The following is a 14,282-nucleotide window of genomic DNA, read 5'->3' on the forward strand; positions in this document are numbered from 1 at the left end:
AAAACCCAGAAAATGTGATAATTTTAGGATCGAATAGGTTTTGGGGCATTCAAGTCCTTTATAATGCGTTGCTGGATAATTTGTAGGCAAATCCATACATGAATTTAATTTAATAGTGGATCGTGCATAAAATACTTACTTTTTGCATGATTGTGGAAAAAAGTCTATGTGGTCACTAGATTTAGGAAAATTGCCATACTATTATTATAGATGTAAAACGGAAGATACGGCTTCGAAAGGTAAACTAAACTACGAGTAATTATCAGATTATGCATTTTATTATCAAAATTAAGTTATACTTTGAATACAGAAAAACCTCTTTAAGCAAAGGTATAGTAAATATTCAAAGATTGTGCGGTGATGTTTTCATACTGTCTAACCATAAACTAATTTGACATTTCTGCTTATTTATATACAAATGCTAACAAAAATGCTGTACAAAAAATATTTACATCAACAAATAATATCCTGTCTAATTTCATCATTGTTCGTTCACAATATCAACAATAAGACACATATTTTATCTCTGCTCGGAAGAAATTTTGGAGCACAAATTTCACGATTTTCTTTGTATTTATTTCTTTACTGAAAATAACTTACGTAACCAAAACTTTCAATAACTGCACTAGATAATGGCGAATCATATTTTATTTTCAAGTCTGTGTTTTAGTATAGCTTGAAAATAGGGTGAATGTTATAGTTTTCAATTTTTTAATGGAATCCTACAAAATCAAACGGAGAATCATATGGAGTTACAGTTAGTTATACAATCCCGTGGGTTGGGCTACCTATCGGGCGCTTTCCCAGGTGGCGGATATAGGGAAACGGACAGGTCACTAGAGGCCCTGTCCGGAAAGCCAATGTGGCCTTACGGAATGGGTCGCCGGACTCCTGGTCAGTGGCAGAAATAAGTAGGAGTAGGAGTATGACAGTAATGTCGCTGCACCTTCCAAAACCTTCGCGGAGGCCACCGTGAAACACCTCAAGGTTGCCAAAGAGAGTGTGTGTTCGGCGAGACTTGGCCTACACCTGCTGGAGGGACCTAGGGACCTGTCCTCCTTCTGAGAAGGACAGGATGGATGATGACCTAGGAGGAGGAGGGGTCTACACTCACCCTCCCTACTCCCACCCATTTGTTTACAGATACAGAGATACAGTTATACAATGATATGCTAGCTGAAAATCAAAACATACAACTTGTTATTGAGATGCCAAGTTCGTTCTGGTATCTCCGACTGAGACTTAGTCATTTCCTGATGATGTTAGTTTGGTTAGCGAAACGCACGTCGGGAAACAGTATTTTTGATCTGGCGAGGGTAGAGTGGTTAATGATGTTAGTGAAATGGAACTAAGCGTAAATTCAGGTGAAACTTTAAGCTCAGGGAAAAATTGTGCACGTACAATTTTTTGGATCCTCAATGTATTGCTTGATCACTCTATATGTTTTATCGAAACGTCACAAACAATTCCAAATATAAATAGTACAGTTCAGTGAAATTACAAAAAACGTGGTATCTTGTCGGATCACAGGTCACAACAATAATTAATAGTAGCCGCGTTATTACAGAATAATTAATTTCATTTCTGACATGTTTAAAAACAATACGTCCCACTTATGCCTATCGCAAAATATGTGTTGTTTTCATGTACTTGAATTTCTCAATAACAACGCCGTAATATCGACACATTGTGTTTTGCGTGTAATTTAGATCGATCCATTCGAGTATTTACATTTCTCACACGTAATCTACATTGATATGAAAGTGACACATTTGTACTCCAACAACAATTGAGAAACACCGATATAGCCATTCCATAACAAAGATATTTGAGTGACGACAAAATTATTGTTAATTAAATTCCTTAAAGATTTAAAACGAGTGGAAGTGTAGTACGTTGAAATATTCAATTTTTCTTCAATCTTCGTTTATCATGAATTCTATTAACATCATTATATAGGTACATCTTCTGAGGAAAAACGAAGGAACAGATTGATCTTTTGACAACAATTCCTTGATAACTTCTGCGAACGCTTTGATTGAAGCACCCTTCATACTAGAAATACTAGTACTGCTATCTTTCATGTATTCATCCTTTTTGAAATATTCCAGTAACCATCATAAATTTTGGATTCATAAAACCCATTAGTCTAAGATCCGAACCTAAATCGACCTTCACCGAGTTGATAATAGAATGAAATATATTTTATAATGAATTTAGTATATTAGAAAATATCCTGGACAGACTATTTTTAATTATTTTTTGAAAAATGATTTTTAATTGAATTTTGCAACATCAAGATAATGGGAAAATTTTTGTGCAGCCGTTGGGTTGTCTATTATTTACCCCCCCCCCCCATGCCCCCTCCCGGGTTGAGTGCCCCCCAGCTAAATAGCTGGGGGGGAAGCTCCATCCACCCCCGCTCTCCGAGCGGTTCTCAACTTACTGATGGGCACTTCAGCAAGATTGACATCTGACCTCTTTTGGTCGAAAGTCAGCCTTTAGGTGCTATTCTTTCGCGATCGGTAGATATTATTTACCTGGGCGAACTACTGGTTTGTCAGGTATAAACAGGTATATCGATGCCAGTTACTTTCACTAGATTCGATAATGAAAAAAAATTTATATCATCATAAGCGCTGTTTCAATGCGAACACGTTGATATAGGGTTGTCTCCAGAAAATTCGGTCCTATTAGGGGTTTGCGAACTTTAAAAATTTGAATTTCAATGCGCGTGGAAATGTGTGACAGAGAGATCCGAGGTAAGTGTACTGTGTAATAATAAAGGACCCAACATCGTAGTCGCCTCGAATGGGGCGACTGAAATGAATATTAGAAAGTGCACATGCTCGGTATGTAAACTATAGAGGGTAGAGATACATCTACCACCCTCCAAATAGTAAACAGTGAGCGTTATTTTGGAGTAGCTAATGACTTAATATTATATTGCTTTGAAAACACGTGTTATTCTGTATCGTTGTGATAAAAAATGGCTAAAAAGTGTTTTTTGTGTGGCTCGGACGATTCTTTAAGTGATTTTGCTGATGAAACTTTTAAAAATTGTTCTTTAAAGCTAGCTTTCGGTAAAAAAAAACTTTAAATATCATGAAGCTGAACTAACCAAAGCAGTACTCGATTTTGTTGGTTTTATTTATTCAATTAATGCTATATTGTTTTATATTTTAGTATTATATTAAATATATTTGATTATTATGTAATACCTCGGATCTCTCTGTCACACATTTCCACGCGCATTGAAATTCAAATCTTTAAAGTTCGCAAATTCCTAATAGGACCGAATTTTCTGGAGACAACCCTATATCAACGTGTTCGCAATGAAACAGCACTTATGATGATATAAACTTTTTTTTATTATCTAATCTAGTGGAAGTAACTGGCATCGATATACCTCGATAGTTCGTCCAGGTAAATAATAGACAACCCAACGGCTGCACATTCTATACGTTTTATACTTCAAGTAAGGACAAAAATTTTCTTATTATCTTGATGTTGCAAAATTTAATGAAAAATCATTTTTCAAAAAATAGTCTGTCCAGGATTTTTTTAGCGGACCCACTGTTAACATATTTTCTAATATACTAAATTCTTTATAAAATATATTTTATTCTATTATCAGCTCGGTGAAGGTCGATTTAGGTGTATCACTTATCTAATGCTGTTGTAACTGGTGATGCTACGTTCACCACTTTTGTCTTCTTTCGAATAATCACGGATGCGATGATTCTTCCCCATCATTGGACCAGCGCGATGAGAAATTTGAAGTTCAACTGCTTGAAACTGGATTGGATAGATTTATGGTAGACTTTTCGAGTTTGTGAGAATCTGATAATTCCAGAACTTGTTCATATTTCTCTGCACCTTCTTAGGAAATCGCTACTGATTCTTTTACAATAACGAAGACTACTTTACAATTAATTTTTTACATGAATTAATTCTGGAGTTATTTCATCACAAGAACTTTTTTTCTACCCACGAGTTCTGAAATTATTTGCGGTTGTGTATCATCTACTTTAGATGACATATATATCACCTCAACAAAAACCTAGAGGCGTCATATCAAGGACTACGTCGGCCCACTTACCAACCACTTTGGATAAATGACAAATCCAAGTCAGTTTTCAACTGATGTGGTAGCTCTTCATTACGACATGCTGGTTCGGAAGATGTTGGATAACATTTATTCAAACGGGGTTATAATGACCCGCTAGATCACCTGATATGACACTCCAAGATTTTTTGTGGGTATATCTAAAGTATAGATTACATAATCGCAGGGTATCACTCCACAGCACACGGGTAGACTCTAAAGGCGCTCTTAATGAAATTACAAAGTATATACATTTTGATTTGGAAGAAACGAGTGAACCTGGAAATGGCCGATAGGATCATATGTGCCGAAAATAATAGGTCATATTTTTGCTTGAGTAGAAATGCTTTACTGGTTCTAGGTCAAGGAATTTTGCATTTTCTTGATTTTCCGCGCCTTTGAAGTCTACCATGTTGTTTTGTCAGAACACCAAACCTAATTTTGAAAGAGTGACAGCTGTAAGTGACGAATTCTCAACTAGAAATATCAATATTGATAAAAAATTGTTAGCCTGGAATGCCAGAAGTTCTTCAAAATATTGTTGATATTGTGCCCATACATAGCTCAATAAAAATTAATATTGTACCAAATTAAGATTCACGTGTGGCAAAAATGTCTACGGTTTTAACTATAATCCACGGAAACCCTCACAAACACCAATCTAAATTTAAGTACAACTAGCACTGAACAATAAAAATACTTTGGTAATCTCTTCAATAACGTGAAAAGTACAGTCCATTTCAAATAACAACGTTCTAGTCGCCATTCGGAACATTTTTGTTTAATTGGTACCCCTCAGGGTTCACTACCTGGACCTCCACTCTGAAACACCAGACAATGTTCATTCGGTCATGTCCCCTAATTGGAAGTCTCTTCTAGTAACCACTATGAAAAACAGTTGTTGTTTATCCTTTTCGTCTCAGCCAGTTCTGCAATGGACATTTTTCGGCCTACTTCCTCTTCTTTGAGGGTATCCATCAACGGCACCCCACCGGTTTCTGGTAAGAGTAGAACTGAGAGGCCTCCTACGATTCCAAAGAGAGCTAACATAGCCATCGGAATGCTGTCATGGAAGGCTGCCTAAAAAGATACTATTGATTAGTCAAATGTCAAGTATTCGGTGAACGATCTCAGTTCAAGAAAGATTATTTGATTTGAATGTTGCGATTTTGAAAAATGCATAGGTGATTCTCTAGTTCATTTGATGTTCCAACCCTTACGAAAACTGGGAAAGGACTATTACTGACCCACGGTTTGTCAACTTGGTATCATTGATAGATTATTGTAACAAGTTCAATTGAAATTTAGTTCATATATTAGCGGATATTAGTTCATCTATTCAAACTGAACGTTAATTTTCTTGTTTGTTCTTTTATACGGTTATAACGCCTCAGTGCAGGTATTTGTCCTCTCTTTTCATCCGTTGGTCTGGCCTACATATTATGTTCTATTGCAATCGGATCATGGAATTCATATATACCCTGGGATTCATTGACAATTTTATCCTTGGGGGAATAGAGGAATGTATAAATTTGATTGTTGGCGGTGAATATCGTTTTTATGTCCTGTTTTTTGAGAATTCTGCCAATTTTGTCAGCTACATCTTTAATGTACGGAAGGAAAGCTTTGTGGGAACGTTGTTGTCTTTTGGATCCTTGGGAGTGGACGAATATGTACACTGAGGCGTTCTAACCACATAAAAACAAACAAGAAGATAAAATGTTCAGTTTGAGTAGAGCCATGAAGATGATAGAACAGTATGCGATCGAAAGCGCTCGCATATAATAATTTCAATTTAAGAGCCACCGGTAGACAGCTGTTTCAGCCTATTGGGCATCGTCAGTACCGGGCAGGCGGTCCTCGATTGAAGACAAAATGGGACCTGCACGCCGTCTTGATTTCAATCAGGTTGAAGCCTGGCTCCCTTACCCTTTGAACTGATGTTTGCTAGAAGGACAAACGGGTCATAACTGATGGTGGGTGTTGATGGTATGGCGGCATGAATGTCCTCAGACATCAGTACCGCCCTTCACCGGTATACCCCTACTTGGCTGGGGTGAGTTGGATGAAGAAGTTGTTCATCTTTCAACGGAAGAGATAGAGGCCTCATTCGACAGAGTGTCGGGGCCTTCTATATCGGAAGGGGTCGCCTACAGTATAATCTATAGCTTCCCTGACTAATGGGTTTTCATGAGTTTCTGCACCATCGAAAACTCTCTGATTTGTCGACTGAATGGACTGCCGAATGGAAGGCAGCTGCAAATCTCTGCGGATGGCTTCATTCCGCACGAACCAAGGAGCATTCACAATCATCCTTATTAGCTTGTTTTGCAATACCTCCAGAATGTAGATATTATATTTCACCGCTTGTCCCCAGACGCCTGAAGCATACATGATGACAGTCTTGAACATCGTATTATAGATGGTAATCTTGTTCTTCAGACTAGTTTTAGATTTTCTGTTGATCAGAGGGTACAGACGTGCTATCCGACCCTCGATCTTTGATTTGACGTTCGTTATGTGCGGGTTCCAAGTGAGCCTACGGTCTATTAGAAGGCCGAGGTACTTAACCCACGCTTGCCAGTCAATCTCCCTTCCAGAGATTCTCACTTTTTTGTCCGGAGAAGATTTCAGTCTTTCCATGGTTATTGCCTGAATCTTTTCTGGGTTCACTCGGATCTTCCAATCAAGGTACCAGCACTCGAGGTCGTCCAATGCACGTTGCATATAGACGACGCCAAGCTCTCGACCCATGGAAGATGAGAGGAGAGCCGTGTCATCGGCGTACAGAGATATCTTCACACACTCGGGCCTCGGAAGGTCACTGGTGTAAAGTGAGTACAACGTCGGAGAGAGCACGGCACCCTGTGGCACTCCAGCAAAGATTTCTCTGTTATCAGACAGAGATCCCTCTACTCTAACCTGAAATGTCCAGTCTTTCAGGAAGGACCCGATCCACCGGACGAGGCCCCGAGGCAGGTCGAACGCATTTAATTTGTGCAGAAGACCTTCGTGCCAAACACGGTCGAAGGCCTTCGAGATGTCTAATAGAACAATGTGCACTTTTTTGTTAGTGTTTAACTCGTGGATGGTGTTTTCGACCAACCTTAGAGCCTGTAACTCAGTGGAGTGGTCTCTCCTGAAGCCAAATTGTTCATCAGGCAGAACATTTCGGTCTTCAACTTCTTTGTTGAGCCTTTGGAGAACAACTCCTTCAGCCAGCTTAGCCATCGAAGAGAGTAGACTGATCGGGCGGTAGTTCTGTGGGAACAGCGGGTTCTGAACCTGTTTTGGGATCATGACGACGACCACATGCTTCCACCCACTGAGGAAGTGTCTGAGGGCCAACGAACTATTTATTGTGTTCAGTAAGCATTCAATGCAGTTGTCCGGGAGCCTCTTCAACAACTTGTTAGTTATTGAGTCAACCCCCGTTGCTTTCTTAGCCTTTGCGGCCCTGATATATCCCTTCAGCTCTTCCACAGAAGCTGGACGGATGTCATCATCGTCATCTTCCCTACGGAGTCGGCGAACCCGGTCTTCCAACAGCATATTGCGATCGATGTCGTCGTCGTCGTCAACGTTAAGCTGAAACTGACGTTCCATCGAGTCAACAAAGGCTAACGCTTTGTCGGCGGGGGAGTAGCATACTCCGCGCTCTCCGTGAATGGGTGAGAGAGCAGTCTTCTTCCCCTTGAGCCTGCGAGTGACTCGCCAAAGCTCGTCACTCCCAGGTCCCAAGGATTCCAAAAGCTCTTCCCACCTTACGTTTCGATGATCAATGATGGCCTGCTAGACTTGGTTGGCCATCCTATTTGCCGCAATTTTATCCCCTGGGAAAAGGGTTCGCTGATAGAGCCTTCTCAGGCGATTTCTCTCTCGTATCAAGGCTTTGATACGAGGGGGAAACTCATTATAGCTCCTCAGCGGACACTCCTCCCTGGAGGTGGCCGCTCGAAACCACCATTTACGGAAAGCTCGAAACGCTCAACTGCCGCGTCAAGTTCGTCAGGAGAGTCGAGTACCTCAGGAGGGGCGCCCATCTCTTCGAGTTGGGCTGTGAAGACATCCCAGTCTGTCTTAGATTTCGGGGAAGGGGAAGGAAGATCATCGCCCATCGATTGAAGACAAAAACCAAGAAAGCACTTGATGAAAATAACTGCGTAAACGCAAGCGAGACATAAGTGGAACCACCTATTGGTGTGACACCCAAGTCAATTTGCCAAGTTTTTTTGTCAGTGTTTGTGGTTTGACCAATCAACCGACAACTGCGGTGGCAGAAATTTGGGAAGCTAACCTGGAATGTCATCGAAAAACGAATCCATATGTTTCTAGAAATGATATAAAATCGAGAAAGGTGAATGCAGTCAAGCTGCTGGAAAATAATTCCATAAAAATATAATAATAATAATACTCAGCAGTATATACAGTAACTTACTGGAACTACACCAAAAATCATAATTAAAATAATGAAAATTATATCAACCAACTTTCCCTTTAGAGTCAAAGATTATCAAATCATCATGCCCATTGAAAAATGACATGTATGTGAAGGTGTGACTTTTGTCAAACCAAAAAAACCATAAATGTTTAACTTTCTTTCGTCGATTTGTATGTTCAATTCATTGTTTTTCACTCATTTTTACTGTAAGTATGATTTGTAATTTTATTCATTGGCAAAAAAAAAACAATTCAATACATTATAGGCCCTGAAGAAGCTTCCCACTAGAAGCGAAAGCTTGGCAAAGTAAAGCAGAGTTTTGATTTTTTGACTGAGAGACCCCGTTATTCCATTTTACTGAACATTTCTCCAGTCGCTAAGATTCTCAACTTTATATATATATGATTCATGATTATACACATTTAAACTCCTTCTCTGTCTTGTCTCTTTGTATGTTCGGTTCAAATATTTTGAATTCGATTTGAAATTGATTCTCCAATAAGCAGAAGACTTCAAAAGCACAACAATCAGCTGGAAAGGTTATGGCCCCGGTATTTTGGGATGTGTGTGGTGTAATTCATCGACTGTCTTGAAAAGAGAAACACTATCAACAGTGAATATTATATAGCGTTATTGGAGCGTTTGAAGGTCGAAATTGGGGAAAAACGACCTAATTTGCTATATACTGGTAGCCAGGCGGATCGACGTGGATGCTTTGTTCACTCACTCGAATTGACTGCCGTGTTGGTCGGTAGTTCAAGCCCTAGTCTGAACGATCGATTTTCAATTGCTATCGTCCAACGTGTGTTAGGAATCACACTTTAAAAGGTAAGACCTCGTTAATCCTTAGCTCGCACAAGTTTTGACTTCTGAGGGTTGTCGTTCGTAGGGGTGCGACAGCTGGTTAACGTAAAATCAGATTTTAAACTGATCCAGAAATGGTGGCCCTTGTTCTCCATCCTAGTTTTTGTGATATCCCACTTACATGGATATAATTTCATGAGGTGAAAAGACATAGCCTGAGTAAGAGTACCATAAAAATACCAAAAGATAGAATACAAGAGTAGGACTTGTGTAGATCTTACGAATCACTTACCAAACGCCACAAATAAGGCACCAACATTAGCGCAATACCCGCCGTGACATTAGCCGCTCCCACTCCTATGTTCCTTATCGTCGTCGGATACAGCTCGGCAGTGAAGACGGGCATGATGGCATTGGAGGAGCTGATGCAGAACTTGCTGATCATGGTCAGAGTAGTGACCACCCACTGGAGCTTGGCGGTGGACAAGTAGATGGGCACTGTGAGACCGCAAGCCGTCCCCGAGATTGCCATGGTCAGGAAGAGGGGCCAACGCCTGCCGCCTTTCAGGAGGATGAATATGCTGATGGCCACTGCTGGTACTTCGACAACACCTTGCAGGACCTGTGTGTAGAAAATGTAGGAAGTTTACTTCGTGAGTAGAGTAACAATTAACAACTACAGCAGATGATCACATTGAAGAAGGTCTACAAGGTCATTCTGGTATTTAAAGTGATCCGTTATGAATGTGTTATGAATCTAATGTGTCAAATAACACGAATGTAACTCAGCAACGTTCATAGCAAGGTCCGGTGTACCTCAGGGGTCTAATTTTGGACTCCTGATTTTTAATTCCTTAATGACCTTATTGTGTTTTGTACGCTGATCCTTTCAAAATAACTTTTGTTATATCTTCAATTGGACAATTGAAAATAAATTATACTGTAACTTAGATAACTGTTTCACGATATCAAACTCTAGATCCATGAAGTCAATTTAATCCAACTACGACATGAATACAAAAATTTTTGTGAAAAACTGGATGCTACTTTCGAAGATGATGTAAGTTGTATGACTAATGGTCATACAAGTTAGATTGTTAGCGTGCAGCATATCAAATAAAAGGGAAAGGAATGCAGAATTCATTGACGAAAAAAAAAACAAATATGGTGCCAGAAAGGCACTGAACCATATCTTCGTTAATAATAGTCAAATCGCTGCGTGTAGCACATGAAATGAAAGGGAAAGGCAATGTAGATTTCATCGACAAAAAAAGTGTTTCAATGTGACTGTCATTTGTCATTTACGGTCTCTCGACGCGCTTTTCGCTGACCAAGTTGGCATCATCGGGAGATGATTGAGTTCCATGCTTTCTCGTATGAAGGTTCATTTTGCAAGGACCGATTCGCGGACCTATTTCGAGGACCAATTCGAGGGCCTATTTATCGACTTGATATATTGGGAAAATACAAAAATCAGATATGAACTAGATTTTTTCTCAGTATAACTTGTGATTCTTCTTTTATATTTGAACAGGAGTGACGTAAGTGTGGACTCTACTGCATTGAGATCGGAGGAGTACCATCGAGGTGGTAAGCGGTAACCGTTTTGAAAATGATTTTTCGATGAAGCATGATATTTTAAAACTTTTGAAAAATTTCAATATTTTTTATTTTGTCAAATATGTACTCACTGAGTTCACGTATAAGTTTCCTCCAATGTTGCCCAGATTGAGGACCAATCCATAATATACTAAGTAGACACTAAACCAAATCAAAAAGAGGCAAAACGTCTTCTTCCTCATGTGGGCCGTTTTGAACAGATCCAGAACGTTCACGTTTTCGGTTTCTTGTTCAACTGATTCCGGTTGCAGCTGTTTGTCTAAATTTGGCGGCAATGTTCTGTTATTCATCTTTGCCGCGTCTTCCAGGATTTTCATCACTTCATCAGTACGACCCATAGCCAAGAGCCATCTAGGGGATTCGGGAAGGACGAACCTTAAAATTAAGAATCCTTTTTATTAAAATCCGAAGATTTTTCGTGAATCTGAAGTTGGTGCACCTTTCATTCTAATATTTCTGTTACACCTTCATATTGAACCAGAAAAATATCTTTTCTTCTCCTTAAGAGTATCAAAAATAAGTAGTTCACCTAGAACTGATATTTCTGAAAATCACGTTGCTACGGTGAAAAATTCGTTTAAGAAAGTAACCAACTTACCATAATATGAGAAAAAGAAATCCAGGTAAGGATATGGCCAACTGAAGATGTCTCCATTCTCTCAACAGATAAGCTAACCCGGATATAGTGACGTAACTCCCAGAAACGGGAAATAGATATGATATACCGGATATTGTTCTCCAGTCGCCTCCCACTAGCTCCATGCAGAGAACGAATCCACTGAAGACTACGGAAACGGAAATGAAGCCCAGCATTGCTCGAAAGATGGCGTAGAAGAAAAACCAGGGACTGAAAGCGATGATAGTGCCTGGAATTGACAAAATACATTCTGTCAGTGTAATCATCACAATTGAAGTTACATTGGTTAGAGAGAAAGTGCAATTCAATAATTAATGATTTTTCTGTAATATCTTTCATGGCCCATTAATGAAAACATACAAAATTATCAATTTCGTCAATCAGTCTCGAAAAGCAGGCACGTTTTGAATAATATCTATTGTCTGCATACAAAAATATTTCAATATAAAAATTGGTCAGTTATCTTGAAGTCTATACTGCTAAAAGTTGTGTGCTCATTTTTCTGATTTGATAATAGAAGAAGATGAAAGAGCTGGCATTTCTACATATGAACGTCAAATTTGTAAAGACATTCTGGACAATTCCATGCCATTCGTCTGTGTCCGATGAAACTACGCATAATTTTTCACTTTTGCTTGTTATTGTTACGTTTTTCCCGTGGGTTCAACAATAATTGACTACACTGTACAGTTAAACTCAACTTTATTTCACTACTACACTGTCAATTTAACACAAAAACTTCAACTGACTGGTTCTCAAACGTCTATCGCTTCATTAGCTCACTTCCTATTGCACTTTCAAGAAGACTAGCCCCATCTGCCTGTTGGTGGTGCTTATATATGCCAATGGAAGTATTCGAAAGCCGATAGGAATATTCCAGAAGAAGCGACACGACCCCTATAACGATCGAGAAGAGAAGTAGTGTGTAGCGCGACCTTGGCCAAGTCACAGTCTACTGACGAACACCAGCGGCGACCGGTGTTATTTTTTCAGAGGATACTTTAGAACATTATGTTATTGATTGGCGGTTGTTTATATTGATCATGTGTTTAGTTTTGTTACTCAGAAGGAGGTCTTTGTCGAAAACATTGTTGAATTTAATGAAAACTTCATATTTGAATGAAACTGCTGGACTGTTTGAGAAATAGATTTAGTGTGTTAAATAACTCTCATAATTCACTTGACTGATGACATTCACATGATGAAAATGGGGACAGTGAGTCGGTCGAAACCGAAAATTTGGGTGATTTGATTTTTATAATGATGATGAAACTTACCGAGTACACTTTGTATCAGAACGGAAGCCATCAGTGTTCGTTTTCTTCCATATTTGTCGGACAGAATTCCGCAAACCAATCCTCCTATTGCCACACCCGCCAGAAACATCATTTCTCCGAGGCTTGTTAGGCTCTCTCTGTCGCATATCAAGTTGAAATCAGATATAATAGTGGAACCTGGAAAAATAAAACTGAAAAAATCTCTAACTTCAATGAGTGTGAATAAAAGTATAGAGGATGTAGCGCAATGACCGTTGGTTGGCTGTATTTTAGGAAATGATTGGATTCATATCCTGAAAACTGGCAAATATAGGTTTTTTATATGCTTAATCCAACACTTTCAATATTTCCGGTTATACCGGTAGCTAGTACCAACTTCCTTAATTCAAATGTAACTCCCTGTATATTTTCACATTTATGAATATCCGGCATAATTCTAATAATAGGGGATATCAAGTGGGGATTTCGGGATTTACTAAAGGGCAACAGATTAATATACAGGGGGATACCTTGTACCCGGTTAAGTACCTCCACCAAATATGAGCCCCATATATAAGGCCGCCTGTGAGGGATAAAGGATTAGATTAGTAAAAAAAAATTGATCATCAGAAATTCTCGAGCGCGTCAGATTAAGGTAGGGTGAGTTGATTACCTGCTAAAAAGTGTATGTTCCAGTAATCTGACAATTTGAGAGTGACGTAAAGAAAGGGGAGGGCAGCAAAGTTGTAAAAAATATCGTCATTTTGACATTCTTGAGCGAAGCTAATTTTTTTTATTTTGAAGGAAATAGTTCAAGGATAACGAAAAATATATAATCGAATCCAACCACCATCAATCGACAAAAAGAGGAATCATCAAGACTCTATTAGACCGTGCTTTTGGGCTCTGTAATACAAAGGAAGGTCTCGAGAAGGAACTAGACATCATCAAAAATGATCTTCAGCGGAATGGATACTCCAAAGCGATGGTAGAAAATACTTTGGCTAAAAGACAGCAGGAGCCTCGCAAGGAAGAGAAGCCGTCACAACCAGTGCTTACACTTCCCTACATCAGAGGATTATCGGAGAGGATAAGAAGAATTGGTTCCAAGTACAACATTAGAACCTGTTTCAGATCCGGTAACACTATCCGTAGCAGCCTCACGAAAACCAGGCCCCCAAACGCGGACTGCGATTCCAAGAATTGCATTTACCGGATACCCTGTGAGTGCGGAAAATCCTATATTGGTGAAACTAAGAGGCCATTGAATGTTCGCATTGCCGAGCACAAGAAGCACACACAGCGAGGAGAAACCAGCAAATCAGGAATAGCAGACCATGTTTGGACCCATCAACACAACATCGAGTGGTCCCAAGCTGAGATATTGCACAGAGAGGAACATTGGTTCAGGAGAAA

At 39.4% G+C, this 14,282-nt stretch overlaps 1 protein-coding gene across 3 annotated transcripts in view; it reads right to left on the reverse strand.

Annotated features, from left to right (window-relative positions):
- Positions 1 to 259: 259 nt before the first annotated feature.
- Positions 260 to 14,282, reverse strand: part of LOC111507717 (organic cation transporter protein) — a 99,165-nt gene continuing 85,142 nt past the window's right edge. For all 3 annotated transcript variants that reach the window (XM_023163065.2, XM_023163063.2, XM_023163064.2), the window contains exons 3-7: positions 12,888 to 13,064; positions 11,572 to 11,839; positions 11,045 to 11,348; positions 9,646 to 9,975; positions 260 to 5,188 (exon numbers count right to left, since the gene is read on the reverse strand). In XM_023163065.2, coding sequence (XP_023018833.2) covers positions 4,994 to 5,188; positions 9,646 to 9,975; positions 11,045 to 11,348; positions 11,572 to 11,839; positions 12,888 to 13,064 — 1,274 coding nt within the window. In that variant the 3' untranslated portion in view covers positions 260 to 4,993. The remainder of the gene's footprint in view (positions 5,189 to 9,645; positions 9,976 to 11,044; positions 11,349 to 11,571; positions 11,840 to 12,887; positions 13,065 to 14,282) is intronic.

This window comes from Leptinotarsa decemlineata, unplaced genomic scaffold, assembly GCF_025532065.1.
Source record: "Leptinotarsa decemlineata unplaced genomic scaffold, Ldec_3_MD MMD2_tig00002974_RagTag_RagTag, whole genome shotgun sequence".
Classification (NCBI taxonomy): Eukaryota; Metazoa; Arthropoda; class Insecta; order Coleoptera; family Chrysomelidae; genus Leptinotarsa; species Leptinotarsa decemlineata.